General features: G+C 34.3%; 1 protein-coding gene and 3 long non-coding RNA genes across 16 annotated transcripts; all 4 read right to left on the reverse strand.

Moving 5' to 3' along the window:
* Nucleotides 1–2,264: 2,264 nt before the first annotated feature.
* LOC123899074 lies at nucleotides 2,265–3,742 on the reverse strand. The gene is made up of 3 exons (XR_006805498.1): nucleotides 3,609–3,742; nucleotides 3,456–3,530; nucleotides 2,265–2,460 (listed from the first exon to the last, which is right to left on the reverse strand). It is a non-coding gene; the product is annotated as an uncharacterized LOC123899074 (long non-coding RNA).
* A 1,113-nt stretch (nucleotides 3,743–4,855) lies between these two features.
* On the reverse strand, nucleotides 4,856–6,333 carry LOC123899023. The gene is made up of 3 exons (XR_006805492.1): nucleotides 6,200–6,333; nucleotides 6,047–6,121; nucleotides 4,856–5,051 (listed from the first exon to the last, which is right to left on the reverse strand). It is a non-coding gene; the product is annotated as an uncharacterized LOC123899023 (long non-coding RNA).
* A 1,114-nt stretch (nucleotides 6,334–7,447) lies between these two features.
* LOC123899020 lies at nucleotides 7,448–8,925 on the reverse strand. Its single transcript, XR_006805491.1, has 3 exons — nucleotides 8,792–8,925; nucleotides 8,639–8,713; nucleotides 7,448–7,643 (listed from the first exon to the last, which is right to left on the reverse strand). It is a non-coding gene; the product is annotated as an uncharacterized LOC123899020 (long non-coding RNA).
* A 5,745-nt stretch (nucleotides 8,926–14,670) lies between these two features.
* Nucleotides 14,671–17,650, reverse strand: LOC123899551 (ADP-ribosylation factor GTPase-activating protein AGD3-like). 13 transcript variants are annotated; one of them, XR_006805671.1, is made up of 8 exons: nucleotides 17,212–17,650; nucleotides 16,867–16,956; nucleotides 16,120–16,187; nucleotides 15,768–15,899; nucleotides 15,568–15,649; nucleotides 15,420–15,465; nucleotides 15,185–15,329; nucleotides 14,779–15,082 (listed from the first exon to the last, which is right to left on the reverse strand). XR_006805671.1 is itself a non-coding variant. In XM_045950717.1 (4 exons), exons 1-4 carry the CDS (start codon nucleotides 16,226–16,228, stop codon nucleotides 15,458–15,460), a joined length of 327 nt encoding a protein of 108 aa, XP_045806673.1. In that variant the 5' UTR covers nucleotides 16,229–16,460; the 3' UTR covers nucleotides 15,401–15,457. The 13 variants fall into 13 exon arrangements, 2 of the variants coding, with proteins under 2 accessions (XP_045806673.1, XP_045806672.1); XR_006805668.1 differs by adding an exon at nucleotides 14,671–14,768 and having other exon boundaries at nucleotides 14,799–15,082; nucleotides 16,120–17,650; XR_006805669.1 differs by lacking the exon at nucleotides 16,867–16,956 and having other exon boundaries at nucleotides 14,780–15,082; nucleotides 16,120–16,279; nucleotides 17,212–17,647.
* Nucleotides 17,651–18,024: the final 374 nt, after the last annotated feature.

The following is an 18,024-nucleotide window of genomic DNA, read 5'->3' on the forward strand; positions in this document are numbered from 1 at the left end:
TGAGTAAGACTCTGATGAAAGTCTTTCTGCCTGATATTTTCTTATGATCTGATGTACTTTTGGTTTTCTTTTTGTTACTTTTATGGGCTATGCCCTGGATATTCTAGCACTTGTGTGTGCATTATGGTCTGTAATATGTGCACTCTGTGACTTTTCTTATGTCTGCTACTCTGTGTTTTGTTCTGAATGCATGATGTTTGCCAAAATTTGTGGCTAAAAACGGGGAGTAGTGATCTGTGTGCATGGTGTGTAGACAGATGTGATGACATTTGGTGAATGTAGTAGTAGAGTGCTTGTTTTATATGTTGATCTACTATGCTCGTATTGAGGGGGAGTGAATCATATGCATGTGTTGAGGGAGAGTAGAAAATTCTTTCTCTATCTGTTAGTTGTATGCATGAATTCAGGTGGAGAGGTAGTTTGAATGATTATCCCCTATGTGTGATGTATGATGATCTCTGTTACAAGTTTGGTGTCAGATGCTGAGACATCTTGGCTGTGAGAATCAACTATTCTCTGCTGCTGAGAATTTATTTTTGGCTTAAATATCACATTGCTCCATGTATGTTTCCGCTTTTTTGGTTTTAGTCCCTGTATTGTTTTTTGGTTTAAAAAAGTCCTTGCATGTGCAAATCATGTTGGTTTTCGTCCCTCTCGTCAATTGTCTTCCAAAAAATGCTGACGTGGCTAACGGCTTGACATGTGACAACTATGATGTGGCAAATGAAGGACCAAAACAAAAAAAAAATAGATTAATGAAGGACCTAAAATAAATAAATAAAAAACAAACAAAAAAAACAGAAAATTTAAAATCCATATATCTATACTATATATAAAGAGGATGCAAATATTTTTGGTGTCGACTTTTCATAATACCAACAATACCCTTATTTTTTTTAGCAATAAAAATCTTTTATTAACAAATTCACCGTAACATAAGACACATATTTTTTTTTAGCAGCAATAACATTTTATTAACAAACTCATCAAAACATAATCATAACATAATGTTTGTCTCTTTTTTTTGGACATAAGTTAGACACAGTCAGGCGCAGAACGAGTCTGTTTGGCCCGCTAGTGTGTGTGTGTGTGTGTGTGTGTGTATATATATATATATATATATATATATATAAGAGCTTCTCATTTTTAAAAATATTATGTAATGGGATATCGACTCGAAAATATTATGCAAATTATGTAAAAAAAAAAAAAAAAGACATGCAAAAATGATATGCCTTATGTTATGGCGAGTTTGTTAATTAAATATTTTTGTTGCTAAAAAAAAATTCAATGATATTATTGGTATTATGAAAAGTCCACAATAATTTTTTTTGTATCCTCTTTATATATATGTATAGATCTATTTGAAACCCTAAACTATAGGGAATAAGTAAATATATATGAATTTTAAATTTTCTGTTTTTTTTAACAAAAAAATTTGTTTTTTTTTTTGTTTTCGGTTTTGGTCCTTCATTAATCTAAAAAAATTTGTTTTGGTCCTTCATTTGCCACATCATAGTTGCCACATGTCAAGTTGTTAGCCACGTCAACGTTTTTGAGAAGGCGGTTGACGGAATGGATGAAAACCAACATGATTTGCAAATGCAAGGACTTTTTTAAACAAAAAAACAATACAGGGACTAAAACCAAAAAAGCGGGAACATACAGGGACCAATGTGATATTTAACCCTTTATTTTTCTTAGTTATATAGGAATTTATTTTTCCTAGTTCTATGTGTGTGGAAATTTATTTTTCCCTGGTGATCTTATGTTGAGTGGATGTTCTTTGATTGCAGGAGTTTATTTCTTCTATCTTTGAATCCACTATGGGAGTTTATTCTTCCCTGTATGTTGTCCCTTGAGGCTAGATGTGTTTACTTTCGCTGTTGCATGCGTCTGATGCTACTTACAAGTTATCTTTATCTGAAGCTTTCTCTTGGAAGTAGTTTTGCTATGTGTTACTTTCTTTCCTAGTTGTGTGCTTATGTTGACTTGAAGGAAAGTATGAATTGTATCTCTCTAAGTACTGGTCTAAAATTGTTTTAGCCAAAATTTGTCAAAGGGGGAGATTGTTGGGTTTTTGTATGTTGGCTACATATTGCAAAAACATCTTTTAGCCAAGTGTTGGGACAGATGCATTCGCATGTGGAACAACATCCCATGACAGGTGTAACATCCCGGATTTTCATCCAAGATATTAGTTAGAATTTTGCTTAATTATAAAACGTACAATTATTTTTCTTTCTTTTCATAAAATAAAATAATTACAAAAGAGATTGAAATCAAATTTATTGAAATATAAACTTAATTAAAATGAACAATAGTTTGAAAATTCCAGCGGGAGAAAATACAACAGCAAATTATTTATTACATAAAAATTCTCAAATTTACAAAACCCAATCTTCCCCGTACGTACGCGCTTCAAGCATCACATTCAAACATGTCTTTCTCCTTGAGTACCTAAAATGTTGGTTGTAAGGGTCAATTTCCTTATCCATATTGAATCATACTCACCACAAGAAAATGTCATAAAACAATAACAAAACACTTCACCTTATAAAGAATATAATTATTAGTTTATTATAAAACTTTTGGGTGATAAGAGTACACATATACAAACATAGGCAGCATATAATTGTTAAACGGCAGAAATAAACAAAGCAACATAATTACACATATTACAAATTGCACGGCAAAATCAAATGAAAGAGGAGAAGGCAACGATCACCGCTTTACCATGGACTAACTATACTTTTTCTTTGTTTTTATTATAGCTATAGTAATTATTTACTATTGTATTTTTTTTTCTCCCTTTCTATATGCAATGCAATGCAACTAAGACAATTCTATATGAGACAATGATCCGGATAAGAAAATCTGCCACACAGGCTTCTGCCACACAGGCTAAACAGTAAGTTCTGCCACACAGGCTCCTGCCACACAGGCTAAAAATAAGTTCTGCCACACAGGCTAAAAGTAAGACCAGCCACACAGGCTAAAAACAATGAACCAGCCACACAGGCTAAAAGTAAACCAAGCCACAAAGACTACCTATACAGACTCTGCTATACACATCCTACATGATGCATGTCTCAATAACTTTCTCTTTTTAAAACCCAAACATACTACCATACCACCATAAATCCCATAGTACTGCGCATGCTCAACTGAAACACGTTTATTTATTTTATTTTGCAACAAATAATGGCATCCATAAATACTAACATACACACAAAGCATGACATATATACATATGAAATTGACACAATTAAAACAAGCATACGTACATAGTGATGGAGATCATTTCATCAAAAACAAGTAATAGTGCCAATTTAATATATCCCCGTTTTCTTTATAAAATTGATTCCTTTGGTTGATTTTAAATGATAAAGGTTCTACCATCATCTCACAACAAATCCCTATGTAGCATGAATGTATGGGGAAAAAGCCCTTACCTGAGACGCTTTCCTTATAATGATTTTGACTCTAGATTTCTCTACGGTTAATCGCACGATCGGGGCTTAACGGTTCTAGAAAGAATAATTATTTTTAGGATTAGAAAGAGAATGAACTGTGAAGAAATAAGGAAGTGAATGGAAGATTGATACCTTAGAGACCAAGAGCTACACTAGGAGTTTGACGAGAGGATTGGTGGTGAGAAGTGGCTTCTGCAAAGTATACTTGTTTGTCAACTAGAGAGTTTGTGGGAGTGGGATGTTTTTACGTGGGATATGTATGTTGGTATTTATAAGGTTTGAGAGTTATGTTAAAATAGGAGGCGGCGGTGAATAGGAACAAATAGCATAGGAATTTTAGGTTTAGTTAGTACCCGTTTTATCCTAATAATTCTCATCCATATCAATTCTCTCTCTCACAAAACAAGGCTCATGATAACTACATATATTAAACCCGTAACCCATTTGTATACTACCCTTAATAAGAAGGCAAGGGTACACTTAATCAATTAAAATAGTTGAACTAAATAAATAATTAAATAAATAAAAATCATGTTTCCTAATTAATTAAAATTAGAGGGTCTTACAATACTAACCCCCTTAAAAGAGTTTCGTCCTCGAAACTAGAAAATTGAAATATTAGCATAAAGTCCTTTCGTCAAATAAAATCAAAGTATAAATCAGTTTGTTGTAAAAGATGAAGTTAAAGTATTTTCTGACACATAAATAAAATAATTGCATATATATTAAAATAAATTTTCCGGGTCTTACATTCTACCCACCAAATATTTAGTTTCGTCCCCGAAACTATACCATAGAAAAGAGTTGAGGTACTATTTTTCAAAAACTCTTTATATAGGGATTTTTTTTTTTTTTATATCAATAAGAAAGTTTATAAGAATAAAGCAAAATGTCAAGTGTTCGCTGCGCACTCTGATATTAAATAAACAAATAATTTAAGTTAAACAATTCCAATAAAAATTAATTTATAAAAATTACATTATAAGAATTGAGGATTGTTGTTAAAAAATAAAAATAAACCTGAAGCACCTATATAAAATAAGAGTAACAATTTTCTTCTTAAAATCAAACGGTTTGAAAAAAATAGTGTTTCTAACAATCAAAAAAGACATTCCTTTAAACAAAAGAATTCACACAATCATCTCCAACAAATCACACTAAGAGACATCAATATTAACCAAGTCAAACATAGACCACACAACAATCAAAGCATGCGTCATAAAAATAAAACATCGCTCCCACCCCAAAAATATTTGTCCGAGGATTATTGCTCTGATACCAAATGTAACATCCCGGATTTTCATCCAAGATATTAGTTAGAATTTTGCTTAATTATAAAACGTACAATTATTTTTCTTTCTTTTCATAAAATAAAATAATTACAAAAGAGATTGAAATCAAATTTATTGAAATATAAACTTAATTAAAATGAACAATAGTTTGAAAATTCCAGCGGGAGAAAATACAACAGCAAATTATTTATTACATAAAAATTCTCAAATTTACAAAACCCAATCTTCCCCGTACGTACGCGCTTCAAGCATCACATTCAAACATGTCTTTCTCCTTGAGTACCTAAAATGTTGGTTGTAAGGGTCAATTTCCTTATCCATATTGAATCATACTCACCACAAGAAAATGTCATAAAACAATAACAAAACACTTCACCTTATAAAGAATATAATTATTAGTTTATTATAAAACTTTTGGGTGATAAGAGTACACATATACAAACATAGGCAGCATATAATTGTTAAACGGCAGAAATAAACAAAGCAACATAATTACACATATTACAAATTGCACGGCAAAATCAAATGAAAGAGGAGAAGGCAACGATCACCGCTTTACCATGGACTAACTATACTTTTTCTTTGTTTTTATTATAGCTATAGTAATTATTTACTATTGTATTTTTTTTTCTCCCTTTCTATATGCAATGCAATGCAACTAAGACAATTCTATATGAGACAATGATCCGGATAAGAAAATCTGCCACACAGGCTTCTGCCACACAGGCTAAACAGTAAGTTCTGCCACACAGGCTCCTGCCACACAGGCTAAAAATAAGTTCTGCCACACAGGCTAAAAGTAAGACCAGCCACACAGGCTAAAAACAATGAACCAGCCACACAGGCTAAAAGTAAACCAAGCCACAAAGACTACCTATACAGACTCTGCTATACACATCCTACATGATGCATGTCTCAATAACTTTCTCTTTTTAAAACCCAAACATACTACCATACCACCATAAATCCCATAGTACTGCGCATGCTCAACTGAAACACGTTTATTTATTTTATTTTGCAACAAATAATGGCATCCATAAATACTAACATACACACAAAGCATGACATATATACATATGAAATTGACACAATTAAAACAAGCATACGTACATAGTGATGGAGATCATTTCATCAAAAACAAGTAATAGTGCCAATTTAATATATCCCCGTTTTCTTTATAAAATTGATTCCTTTGGTTGATTTTAAATGATAAAGGTTCTACCATCATCTCACAACAAATCCCTATGTAGCATGAATGTATGGGGAAAAAGCCCTTACCTGAGACGCTTTCCTTATAATGATTTTGACTCTAGATTTCTCTACGGTTAATCGCACGATCGGGGCTTAACGGTTCTAGAAAGAATAATTATTTTTAGGATTAGAAAGAGAATGAACTGTGAAGAAATAAGGAAGTGAATGGAAGATTGATACCTTAGAGACCAAGAGCTACACTAGGAGTTTGACGAGAGGATTGGTGGTGAGAAGTGGCTTCTGCAAAGTATACTTGTTTGTCAACTAGAGAGTTTGTGGGAGTGGGATGTTTTTACGTGGGATATGTATGTTGGTATTTATAAGGTTTGAGAGTTATGTTAAAATAGGAGGCGGCGGTGAATAGGAACAAATAGCATAGGAATTTTAGGTTTAGTTAGTACCCGTTTTATCCTAATAATTCTCATCCATATCAATTCTCTCTCTCACAAAACAAGGCTCATGATAACTACATATATTAAACCCGTAACCCATTTGTATACTACCCTTAATAAGAAGGCAAGGGTACACTTAATCAATTAAAATAGTTGAACTAAATAAATAATTAAATAAATAAAAATCATGTTTCCTAATTAATTAAAATTAGAGGGTCTTACAATACTAACCCCCTTAAAAGAGTTTCGTCCTCGAAACTAGAAAATTGAAATATTAGCATAAAGTCCTTTCGTCAAATAAAATCAAAGTATAAATCAGTTTGTTGTAAAAGATGAAGTTAAAGTATTTTCTGACACATAAATAAAATAATTGCATATATATTAAAATAAATTTTCCGGGTCTTACATTCTACCCACCAAATATTTAGTTTCGTCCCCGAAACTATACCATAGAAAAGAGTTGAGGTACTATTTTTCAAAAACTCTTTATATAGGGATTTTTTTTTTTTTTTATATCAATAAGAAAGTTTATAAGAATAAAGCAAAATGTCAAGTGTTCGCTGCGCACTCTGATATTAAATAAACAAATAATTTAAGTTAAACAATTCCAATAAAAATTAATTTATAAAAATTACATTATAAGAATTGAGGATTGTTGTTAAAAAATAAAAATAAACCTGAAGCACCTATATAAAATAAGAGTAACAATTTTCTTCTTAAAATCAAACGGTTTGAAAAAAATAGTGTTTCTAACAATCAAAAAAGACATTCCTTTAAACAAAAGAATTCACACAATCATCTCCAACAAATCACACTAAGAGACATCAATATTAACCAAGTCAAACATAGACCACACAACAATCAAAGCATGCGTCATAAAAATAAAACATCGCTCCCACCCCAAAAATATTTGTCCGAGGATTATTGCTCTGATACCAAATGTAACATCCCGGATTTTCATCCAAGATATTAGTTAGAATTTTGCTTAATTATAAAACGTACAATTATTTTTCTTTCTTTTCATAAAATAAAATAATTACAAAAGAGATTGAAATCAAATTTATTGAAATATAAACTTAATTAAAATGAACAATAGTTTGAAAATTCCAGCGGGAGAAAATACAACAGCAAATTATTTATTACATAAAAATTCTCAAATTTACAAAACCCAATCTTCCCCGTACGTACGCGCTTCAAGCATCACATTCAAACATGTCTTTCTCCTTGAGTACCTAAAATGTTGGTTGTAAGGGTCAATTTCCTTATCCATATTGAATCATACTCACCACAAGAAAATGTCATAAAACAATAACAAAACACTTCACCTTATAAAGAATATAATTATTAGTTTATTATAAAACTTTTGGGTGATAAGAGTACACATATACAAACATAGGCAGCATATAATTGTTAAACGGCAGAAATAAACAAAGCAACATAATTACACATATTACAAATTGCACGGCAAAATCAAATGAAAGAGGAGAAGGCAACGATCACCGCTTTACCATGGACTAACTATACTTTTTCTTTGTTTTTATTATAGCTATAGTAATTATTTACTATTGTATTTTTTTTTCTCCCTTTCTATATGCAATGCAATGCAACTAAGACAATTCTATATGAGACAATGATCCGGATAAGAAAATCTGCCACACAGGCTTCTGCCACACAGGCTAAACAGTAAGTTCTGCCACACAGGCTCCTGCCACACAGGCTAAAAATAAGTTCTGCCACACAGGCTAAAAGTAAGACCAGCCACACAGGCTAAAAACAATGAACCAGCCACACAGGCTAAAAGTAAACCAAGCCACAAAGACTACCTATACAGACTCTGCTATACACATCCTACATGATGCATGTCTCAATAACTTTCTCTTTTTAAAACCCAAACATACTACCATACCACCATAAATCCCATAGTACTGCGCATGCTCAACTGAAACACGTTTATTTATTTTATTTTGCAACAAATAATGGCATCCATAAATACTAACATACACACAAAGCATGACATATATACATATGAAATTGACACAATTAAAACAAGCATACGTACATAGTGATGGAGATCATTTCATCAAAAACAAGTAATAGTGCCAATTTAATATATCCCCGTTTTCTTTATAAAATTGATTCCTTTGGTTGATTTTAAATGATAAAGGTTCTACCATCATCTCACAACAAATCCCTATGTAGCATGAATGTATGGGGAAAAAGCCCTTACCTGAGACGCTTTCCTTATAATGATTTTGACTCTAGATTTCTCTACGGTTAATCGCACGATCGGGGCTTAACGGTTCTAGAAAGAATAATTATTTTTAGGATTAGAAAGAGAATGAACTGTGAAGAAATAAGGAAGTGAATGGAAGATTGATACCTTAGAGACCAAGAGCTACACTAGGAGTTTGACGAGAGGATTGGTGGTGAGAAGTGGCTTCTGCAAAGTATACTTGTTTGTCAACTAGAGAGTTTGTGGGAGTGGGATGTTTTTACGTGGGATATGTATGTTGGTATTTATAAGGTTTGAGAGTTATGTTAAAATAGGAGGCGGCGGTGAATAGGAACAAATAGCATAGGAATTTTAGGTTTAGTTAGTACCCGTTTTATCCTAATAATTCTCATCCATATCAATTCTCTCTCTCACAAAACAAGGCTCATGATAACTACATATATTAAACCCGTAACCCATTTGTATACTACCCTTAATAAGAAGGCAAGGGTACACTTAATCAATTAAAATAGTTGAACTAAATAAATAATTAAATAAATAAAAATCATGTTTCCTAATTAATTAAAATTAGAGGGTCTTACAATACTAACCCCCTTAAAAGAGTTTCGTCCTCGAAACTAGAAAATTGAAATATTAGCATAAAGTCCTTTCGTCAAATAAAATCAAAGTATAAATCAGTTTGTTGTAAAAGATGAAGTTAAAGTATTTTCTGACACATAAATAAAATAATTGCATATATATTAAAATAAATTTTCCGGGTCTTACAACAGGTATTTCGCGCCATCTAGCGCTATATTTTTGTATGCAATCTTTCGAAGATTTGCTTGAAGAATTATTCTACCCTAGCGTGGTTTATTAATCTTCAGAAGGCGGTTTGTTGTGTTACTCAGTCCTCGAGACTATTATTAAATTATAATGAATCAAAAGATTTAATTTTATAATATAACCTCTGAAGGTTTTCTTGGAGCAGAAGATTAGTGGTTCAAGGCCCACAAAAGTTCTGCTATATAAAGGGTGCTGCTAACCCTGTTTTAATCATCTAAACCATCATTCTTACAAAGCGTGTGTTTTTAGGGTTTAGAGTGTTTTATTGTTAATTGTGAGCCTTTCTTGTGTCTCATCGATGCAAGCTTAGGACTGAGTTTCTTGAGTTGTAATTGTGAAGTGATCCTAAGCTTTGAAGTACGGAGTTAGTTTGTGTTTGATTCACTCAAGAGCTTTTAAGCGATAGTGAAATCTAGTTTCATAGGAGGGTGTCTCCATCATTGGTTCTTATTGTGTTGATAACAACGTTTTCTGTGTTGTTAGAGGGAATTGAGACGGAGTCTCATATCTAGGAGTTCCTAGGTAGGATTAACACATGTAGTGTCAAGGTGATAAGTCGTAAACTGGGGTGTTTGTTGAGGGCTTTAAACTAGAACTATTATAGTGGATTCATTCCTGGATTGGTATCCCCAGAGTAGGTGGCATTGCACTGAACTGGGTTAACAACTTTATTGTGTTATTTACTTTATTGTTATTTACTGCTTTATTGTTCCTTCTGTTAATCAAGTGTTACGACAAGTGTGTGAACATCGTAAACAATGCTTGTCTACTGTGTGCCATAATTTCAATTGGCATCAGAGCAGGCACCTTGTTCTGGTTTTTGTGTGAGCTCCAGGGAGAATTTTCTGGCAGATATGGACAAAGAAGGAGGACTCGTCAACAGACCACCTCTTTTGGTTGGTGAGTCAAACTATGACTACTAGAAGTCGCGCATTACAACCTTCCTAAAATATATTGACAGCAAGACATGGAAAGCTGTTTTGAAAGGTTGGGATCCCCATGTGATTGTGGACAAAGAGGGCAAATCAATGCTTGCATTGAAACCTGAGGAGGATTGGTCCAAAGAAGATGATGAGTTTGCTCTTGCAAACTCAAAAGCGCTGAATGCATTATACAATGGTGTTGACAAACACATGTTCAGACTCATATAGTGTTGTTCTACAGGTATTGTTATTCGGTCAGGGCCGAGAGAATTTTTCATTTGTACCTAACTGTGTTAGTGAGTCTGGCTCCTTAACAACGGGGTCTGGCTCCTTAACATCTACTTCGCATGATGTTGGGTGTCTTTACTGAAGTAGATGTGTCATTCTTTCCTTCTGCGATGGTGTTAGCTGTCTTTTGAATGCTTTGGTGGCATTTCCTAGTGCCTACCATGTCCGCCTCTATGATGACCACCCCGTCTTCATCATTGTGGTATTTCATCTTCAAGTGTATCGTGGACGGTACTGCTCCGAGCGCTGCCATAGTAGGTCTACCTAAGATGCAGTTGTAGACCGAATCACAGGGTAGCACGAGGAATTGTACCTCAACTGTTTTCTTAGAGTTTCTAATCTCCTTGTTTTCAAAAGTGATTTGGATGTTGACCAGGCCCCATGGAAGTATGGTTGATCGTTGAAGCCCTGCAGGTCAGTGTTTTCGTAGGGGCAAAGGCATTCTTAGGGGTTATCGTATCCGAACCAATCCAAAAGTAAAACTGCAAATCGAACCAGTCCAAACTAAAACCTCAAAAAACCGCATTTAGTTTTAACTACACATCATTTTCTTCCAAACCGCGCGGTTTGGTTTGTTTTGCGGTTTTCATTTCAAAAAACCAAACCAAACCGCAATACTTAACTTAGCTCTATCAACTATTAGCAATCAACCCAAATTGAGTCCATAAAACAATAGGCTGTCAAAACATATCATTTTACGCGATCGAGAACTATACTATTAGTATTAATAATAAGTTATTATGTATATGCAATTTCTGTATGTGCATATTGTATCGTGTAAACAATAAAATAAATTAAAATTTCCTATATTTATATTGTGACAAGTTGGAAATATTGTCATATTTTTTATATCGTGATAAACCGCACAAACCGAACCAACCCTAACCACATTGGTTTGGTTTGGATGAGCTTTTAAAAACCAACCGAACCAAACCGAACAACATGCATTTTTATCTCGCGGTTAAGATGACTTTTATGCTCAAAACCGAACTAAACCGCACTGTGAACGCCCCTAGGCAGTCCCTCCTTAAGCCCAATTATGGAACAGTTCTTTATACATTACGTCGCATGAGCTTCCTTGGTCTATCAATATTCGCGACACATGGTGAGTCATGGTTGCTATGATAATGAGTGGAAAGATCTCGTTCGGGACGCCTCCAGGGTATTCGTGGTCGTCGAAGCCTAATACCGCTCTTTGATTCTGTTGGGATGGCGGGTTGGAATTTCTTACGGAGCACATTTCAGCTATCTTCCTTTTGGTTGTGCCCTTGGACCTTCCTCTTGGGTTTGACGGTCCTCCCATGATAAAGATGGTGTTATGGACCGTGATATGTTTGCTTTTGTTGTGTTTTTCCTGGACTACGGGATAAGAGAGGCAGATAATGTTTGACCCCCGGTTATGAACGCTACGAATGACCTCTTTCCCTGGTCCCTTTCTCCTTTGCTGTCCTCTGCCTCCTTTTCTTTGGCTGTGATGGCCTCAGCCCTTTCCTTCGGAGGGGATTCTCTCTTTGGTGAGTGTTTTCATTGGTGGCGTTAGTGCACTCTTGGAGTATTATTTCGCGTGAAGTGTTCTACGGGGTGTAGCCGATATAGTTTCCTCTTGGAGTCTTCCGTCCTCTATCCTCCTTGCTCTTTTCTTCTTTCTTGCGCGGATTTTTGTTCTTGTCCGCCCTTTCTCTTTGACAGCAGCACCTGCATGTCCTTTGGTTCTTTAAGGCCAAGTTTCTCTTTGAATTTAGTGTCATGCCTCAGTCCGTTCTTGAAGATGTAGCATTTGAGCTTGTCATTAGTTCCCTTAACTTCGATGGCTTCTCTTGTGAACCGTTCTATGTAATCCATCAAGGATTCGTCTTTTCCTTGTAGGATGTTACTGAGGGAAGTCGTTGTTTTGGGTTGGCGTTTTCGCGCTGTAAAGTGGGACGAGAATGCGTTGTTTAGCTCCTCCCACGAGTTGATGGAATTATCCTCTAGTCCTTTGAACCATGTCATGCTTGTGCCTTTAAGAGTGAGTACAAAGAATTTGCACTTGATAGGCCTGGGTGCTTGGTAATAGACCAGGACGGTGTCAATGTGTTCGATGTGGTCGTCCAGGTCGGTTGTACCATCATAAGTTTCTAGTTTGGGAAGTTTTTCTAGAGCTCGTGGGATCCTGGACTCTAGGATTCTGATAATGAATGGTGTTTTTCCTGGATGTCTATTTCTTCTTCCTGTTGGAGTAAGCCCTAAAAGCCAATCTATTTTGATAGAATCGTCTTTTGTATGATGACTTTGATATATATATATATATATATATATATATATATATATATATATATATATATATATATATATATATATATATATAATAATAAGGCATTTCTTTATTATGTTTATTTGAAACTAATAAAGTCTCTAGAATAGCTAGTCTAATTAATGGAACATTAAGTGTGCTTAATAGTGAGACTCCATTAAACATAAGGACACTATTCTTAAAGTATCCATAGTCAAGTTTTACTGTGATGTGGGATAACGATAAGACATAGAGACTATTATGTGAGTAGACCGATGACCTCATCTCACGAGTCATGAATATGAGATATCAAGTCTTCACATAGATATAAATATTAGGAGTAATATTTATATTGGATTGACCCGACATGAGAATACTACATAGTATGTTATGAAAAGTGTCATAAGTTATTCTCATAGTGATAATGGTGTATACTACCCTTCGACATGAAACCACTATGGACCCTAGATGTGGAGTAGAGTGCTTAGTTGCCGTTCAAACATTTTCCGTAACAGGATGACTATAAAGTCGGTTGATGGGTACTCCACAAATCATGTTGAGGGACATGAGTGACCTAGATGGAATTTGCCCCTCCTACATAACAGGAGCAATATTTGTAGGCCTCTTGATGGAATATGACTGATAAAATGCGTGGCCACGCCGAACTAAGTCAATATGAGATATCGAGCTTATTCGTTGTTCAGTATATTCTGGGATCAAGAAATAAAATATTGAACCATACAAGGGTGACACGATCTATGCCTTGTGTTCAATATAGATATAAGGGCAAATGGGTAATTATACACACGATCGTTATCACGGAAAGGTTTCGTCAGATCACATGACATTCTCGTCACTTGGGTAGCAGTGATGTGTTGCTAGATACCGCTCACTGTTTATAATATTAAATATGTGATTTAATATTATTGTCAACGTTACGAGAACCTATAGGGTCACACACAAATGACAGATAGATGAGAGAAATAATAAGACTTATTAGTAATTAAATAATTAAGTATGACTTATTATTTAATTTATAAAAATAGAGAAATACGGTCCACCGTAAGGTACGGTGTAGTGCTTGGCTTGATTACCACACAAGTGGTTCTATAAATAGAACCCTTGTAATTAAGTTTTGTAAGCTTTAACCTAATTCACTACAAGAAATAAGGAAAGCGACGGCAGTTCAAAATAAGCATTAGCGTCGGTTAAATCCGTCGCTAATTGCTTAATGCAGCGGTTGGGCGTCCGCCGCAACAAGAGGCGTCGCTAGGTCATACAGCGGCGTTTATCATGAACCGTCGGAATAACCGCCGCAAGGATGTTGGCGTCGGTTTAATTGATTTTCGCGGCTGTTACCAACCGTCGCTATTTGTCATTATTTGTTCAAGTTTTTTAAGCTCTTAGCGTCGGTTATAACCGCCGCTATTTGAATTTTTTTAAATAAAAAAAACGTTTTTTTTTTTTTTGGTTTCCCACAAAAAAAATTAGGACAAAACTTACATGCATTTCCATACATGCATTTCTTACTTTTCCACTCACAAAGAGGTGGTTATTTGTGTTTTTTCATTTTGAAAAAATAAAAGAAAATTATTTTTTAATAAAAGAAACTACCTCTTTGTGAGAGGAAAAGTAAGAAATGCATGTATAGAAATGCATGTAAGTTTTGTCCAAAAAATTAAATGTTTTGTTTTTTCCACAATTTTTTTAAATGGTGTATTTAACACTCTTGATTCCCATTAATATCAATATAACAAAATCTAAAACACGCAACATCCCCACACATTATTTTACTAAACATATCAAGTAATTGATTCTCACAATTCATGTAGAAAGAGATACTCACATCACAAGTTTACATCAAAATTGCTTTGAGTTAACACACTAAACATAAAACTATTACATTAAAAAGTGTAGCAAAACAAACAAGATGCTTACAAGCTCTTAGACAACAAAGCAATATAGAAAATCAACTATATAGATCATCTAATTTCACACTTGAATTACTCATGGTATACCTTGAGATCCAATTCTATAAAAAAACATCCCCCAATTCCAAAGCAAACTTTAATGCTTGCAACCGCGTGTACGTGCACATCGTCGTCATATAAACCACCTTCACAATTTGGCCTTCAATTAAATAAAATAGAAACAACCATTAAGAAAAATCATAGAAAAAACTTGACTATAATCATAACGCTCAGAAATTAATTACAACTTTTTAAACCTCACCATGATAAACAATACGGATAGGAAACTTCCACTACATTATAGCACCATGTGCCTTCCCCTGAACCATGTCACAGAAGACGTTCTACATTAGATTGGTGAACTCCAAGCCTCTTATCCACTTAGAAACAATCCTTCATTCAACAAACTAGACATATACAAGCATACAAAATTAGAAACAAACCACGTGTGATTACTATTTTAGGAATCTGAGAACTCAGCAAAGAGGCAATAATACCTGTGATTTTTTCAATCCAGTCCATTTGGTCTAGTGCACTATTTGTCTGCACAAACAAGCATAATTAATTAAGGAGTGGATATATAAAGCTTAATCACTGTCTTTATATGGATAAAACATTATGCAAAAATATATTAAAATAACCTACAAAGTGTAGTTCTTTGTCGACTTAGAAGTCCAAAACCAAGCTCCAAACTATTCCTCTGACCAAAATGTTGGCTACTAGACCCCTACAAATGATGATTAGCCATGATAATATATATGGTGAAATTTGCCACAAAGAAGTATATATGGCAATTGGCAACTTAAGTCCTTCATAAACCAACTTATTGTTCACATTAGACTTACAAATAGTTTGCTGCATTGTTTACGGTAGTAATACAACTTTCCCCGGCTATCAAGAACGAAAAAACCTCCTTTTCCAGTCCCCCTTAAGTTTGAGGAACGCTTCGAGAGATAACCTTGTCGAATAGTCTTGACCTATAATGATAAACAAAAATTAAAAATAAACCAATGAGAAAAAGTAACAACTTATAATTTCAATCAGCTAATTCTAGCCCTCTTTTCAACCTTTCCCTTTACAGCATTTTGCATTACTGCTTCTATCATCTTATGTGAACACATGAAATTAAAACACATGAAATTAAATTTGTGTACAATTGAGTGCAAAACTTCTCAACATTAAGTAAATATAACGTACCCACTTTGTTCAATAAGAATTGCATAATCGGCCAGCCTTCCTCACGTGCAAAAACTATTGTATACTTTCTGCAATTTAAATGCAGCCATGTGTTTATGATTCTCCTCATGAATCAAAACTGTTGATTCAAGGAACTAATCTTCCATATCTTATATGCACACTATCAGTAAGAGGATTATAAACACCAGTACAAAAAATGCTTTCTAGTAGCAAGAATAAAGAAACCGCTAAAACACAAAATTGTATATTACTAACTTTATTAAGGAACTTCATCACAAAATAGACATTATTATAAAAGAAAAACTATATTTTAGAAGTTAATGGACAAAAAAGAGTATTTGAGGTTACCTTAGACAAATGCAGGTATAGTTCTATTTGAGCTTACCAAAATTGTGAATATTTATTCACTAATGCCCGCACTTTCAATTTAAGGTACACCAAGAAACTTTATGTGGAAGCATAAATAAAGCTCAGGTGCAAGCTACTTGTGTTTTGAAAACTTTAAATTCAATATTTATCAGAATAATAAGGGTAACAAATTAACAATGATTGAACTGTTGAGCAATGAATCATCCAGATTATGCTACGGTTTAGAAGGGAAATGAATGTTTAAGAGTAGTTAGTAAGAGTGGATGTCAGTTAGGAACAATTAGAGGAATTAGTTAGTCAATTAGACGAGATTAATTAGATATATATTTCAGTTACAATGGCTCTATTTCCCTCCTTACTTTCCTTTCTATTCTATACCTTATATGTAGCAATACAGGGTATTTGATTAAACAAGTTACCAACCAAGAAACAGCTCCACAGTCTATGCTTATTTACATGCAATAAGTTCTACAATTAACACCCATGCATTGCAGATGCTCAGTACAAATTCATATTATTCTCAGAGCAGTAATATGTTAAATAAACTCAATCTCATGTATACGACATAACAGCTCACAACATGAAAGGAAATGACTACTCAAATACGTACTTCAAATTTGATTTAAGTGTTAAATAAACCACACAAGCTAAATAACTCATTAAATTCTTTATCTTTCTTTGACATTGGAATTCTCAATTACTTTTAAAAAAAATTGTACTTACAATCTGATTAGCGCAATCAAAGGGATTGGAGGATTGGGCTGCGAATCAAATAGATTGAAGGTTTGAGCTTCGAAATCGAAGAGATTGGAAGCAACTATGTGTAGAAATCGAAGGGATTTGTATCAATCGGTGTCTCGAACTCGGTCACGACGGAGATGAACAGGAGATATGACGAGTTGGAACTCTCACGATGGTTTGCAGAAGACGATTTGGAGATGAAAGGGTTTTGGAGAAGACATCGTGATTTGAGACGGCAACAGTTTGGAGAAGAAGGATTTCAGCGCTTTCTCGTGTTCTTTCTTTCTTGTGGGAATCACAAAAATATATAAGTGAGAGAATGAAAATTTTACTTAGGAACATGCAGCAGCGGTTCTAAACCACCTTATCATTGTGTCGTTAATCCTCTTTTTTTTTGTAGTGGGTAGGCGGCGACAGTTTGGGTGCAAACTGTTGCTATTTGACCGCCACTAAATTCCTTTTTTCTTGTAGGGATTCATAAAGTGAAACCTAGTCGCCGCTCTCTAAACCATATTCTCTCTGAATCTCTAGTTGAATTGGCTAGCACCGGTCATCGGAGAAGTTCTGTTCGTGTGGACTGAGTAGATGCATCGCTACTTTGCTTTTCTCGTGATCAGAAACAGTTTCTACTTCAAAGGTTTTGCACTTCAAGAGGTAAACACATAAACTTGTGGTTTTGTGTTCTTTTGATTTGTGATTAATGGTTTAATCAAGATCCGTTCATCGGGATTGTTCCGCTAAGAGGATTAAATTTTTGAAAAACTCCTCTTAAATCCCTTCACTTCCTCCACGTCC

This window comes from Trifolium pratense, linkage group LG7 (genome assembly GCF_020283565.1).
Source record: "Trifolium pratense cultivar HEN17-A07 linkage group LG7, ARS_RC_1.1, whole genome shotgun sequence".
NCBI classification, from domain to species: domain Eukaryota; kingdom Viridiplantae; phylum Streptophyta; class Magnoliopsida; order Fabales; family Fabaceae; genus Trifolium; species Trifolium pratense.

Bases quoted from the DNA above. Each gene is read 5' to 3' on its own strand.
- LOC123899551 (XM_045950716.1), bottom strand. From the start codon at position 16,228: ATGAGGAGAATCATAAACACATGGCTGCATTTAAATTGCAGAAAGTAT. The intron at 15,900-16,123 runs GTGGGTACGTTA...TTATCATTATAG, and splicing joins TGCAATTCTTATTGAACAAA to GTCAAGACTATTCGACAAGG. The intron at 15,650-15,767 runs GTAAGTCTAATG...CATCATTTGTAG, and splicing joins AACAATGCAGCAAACTATTT to GGGTCTAGTAGCCAACATTT.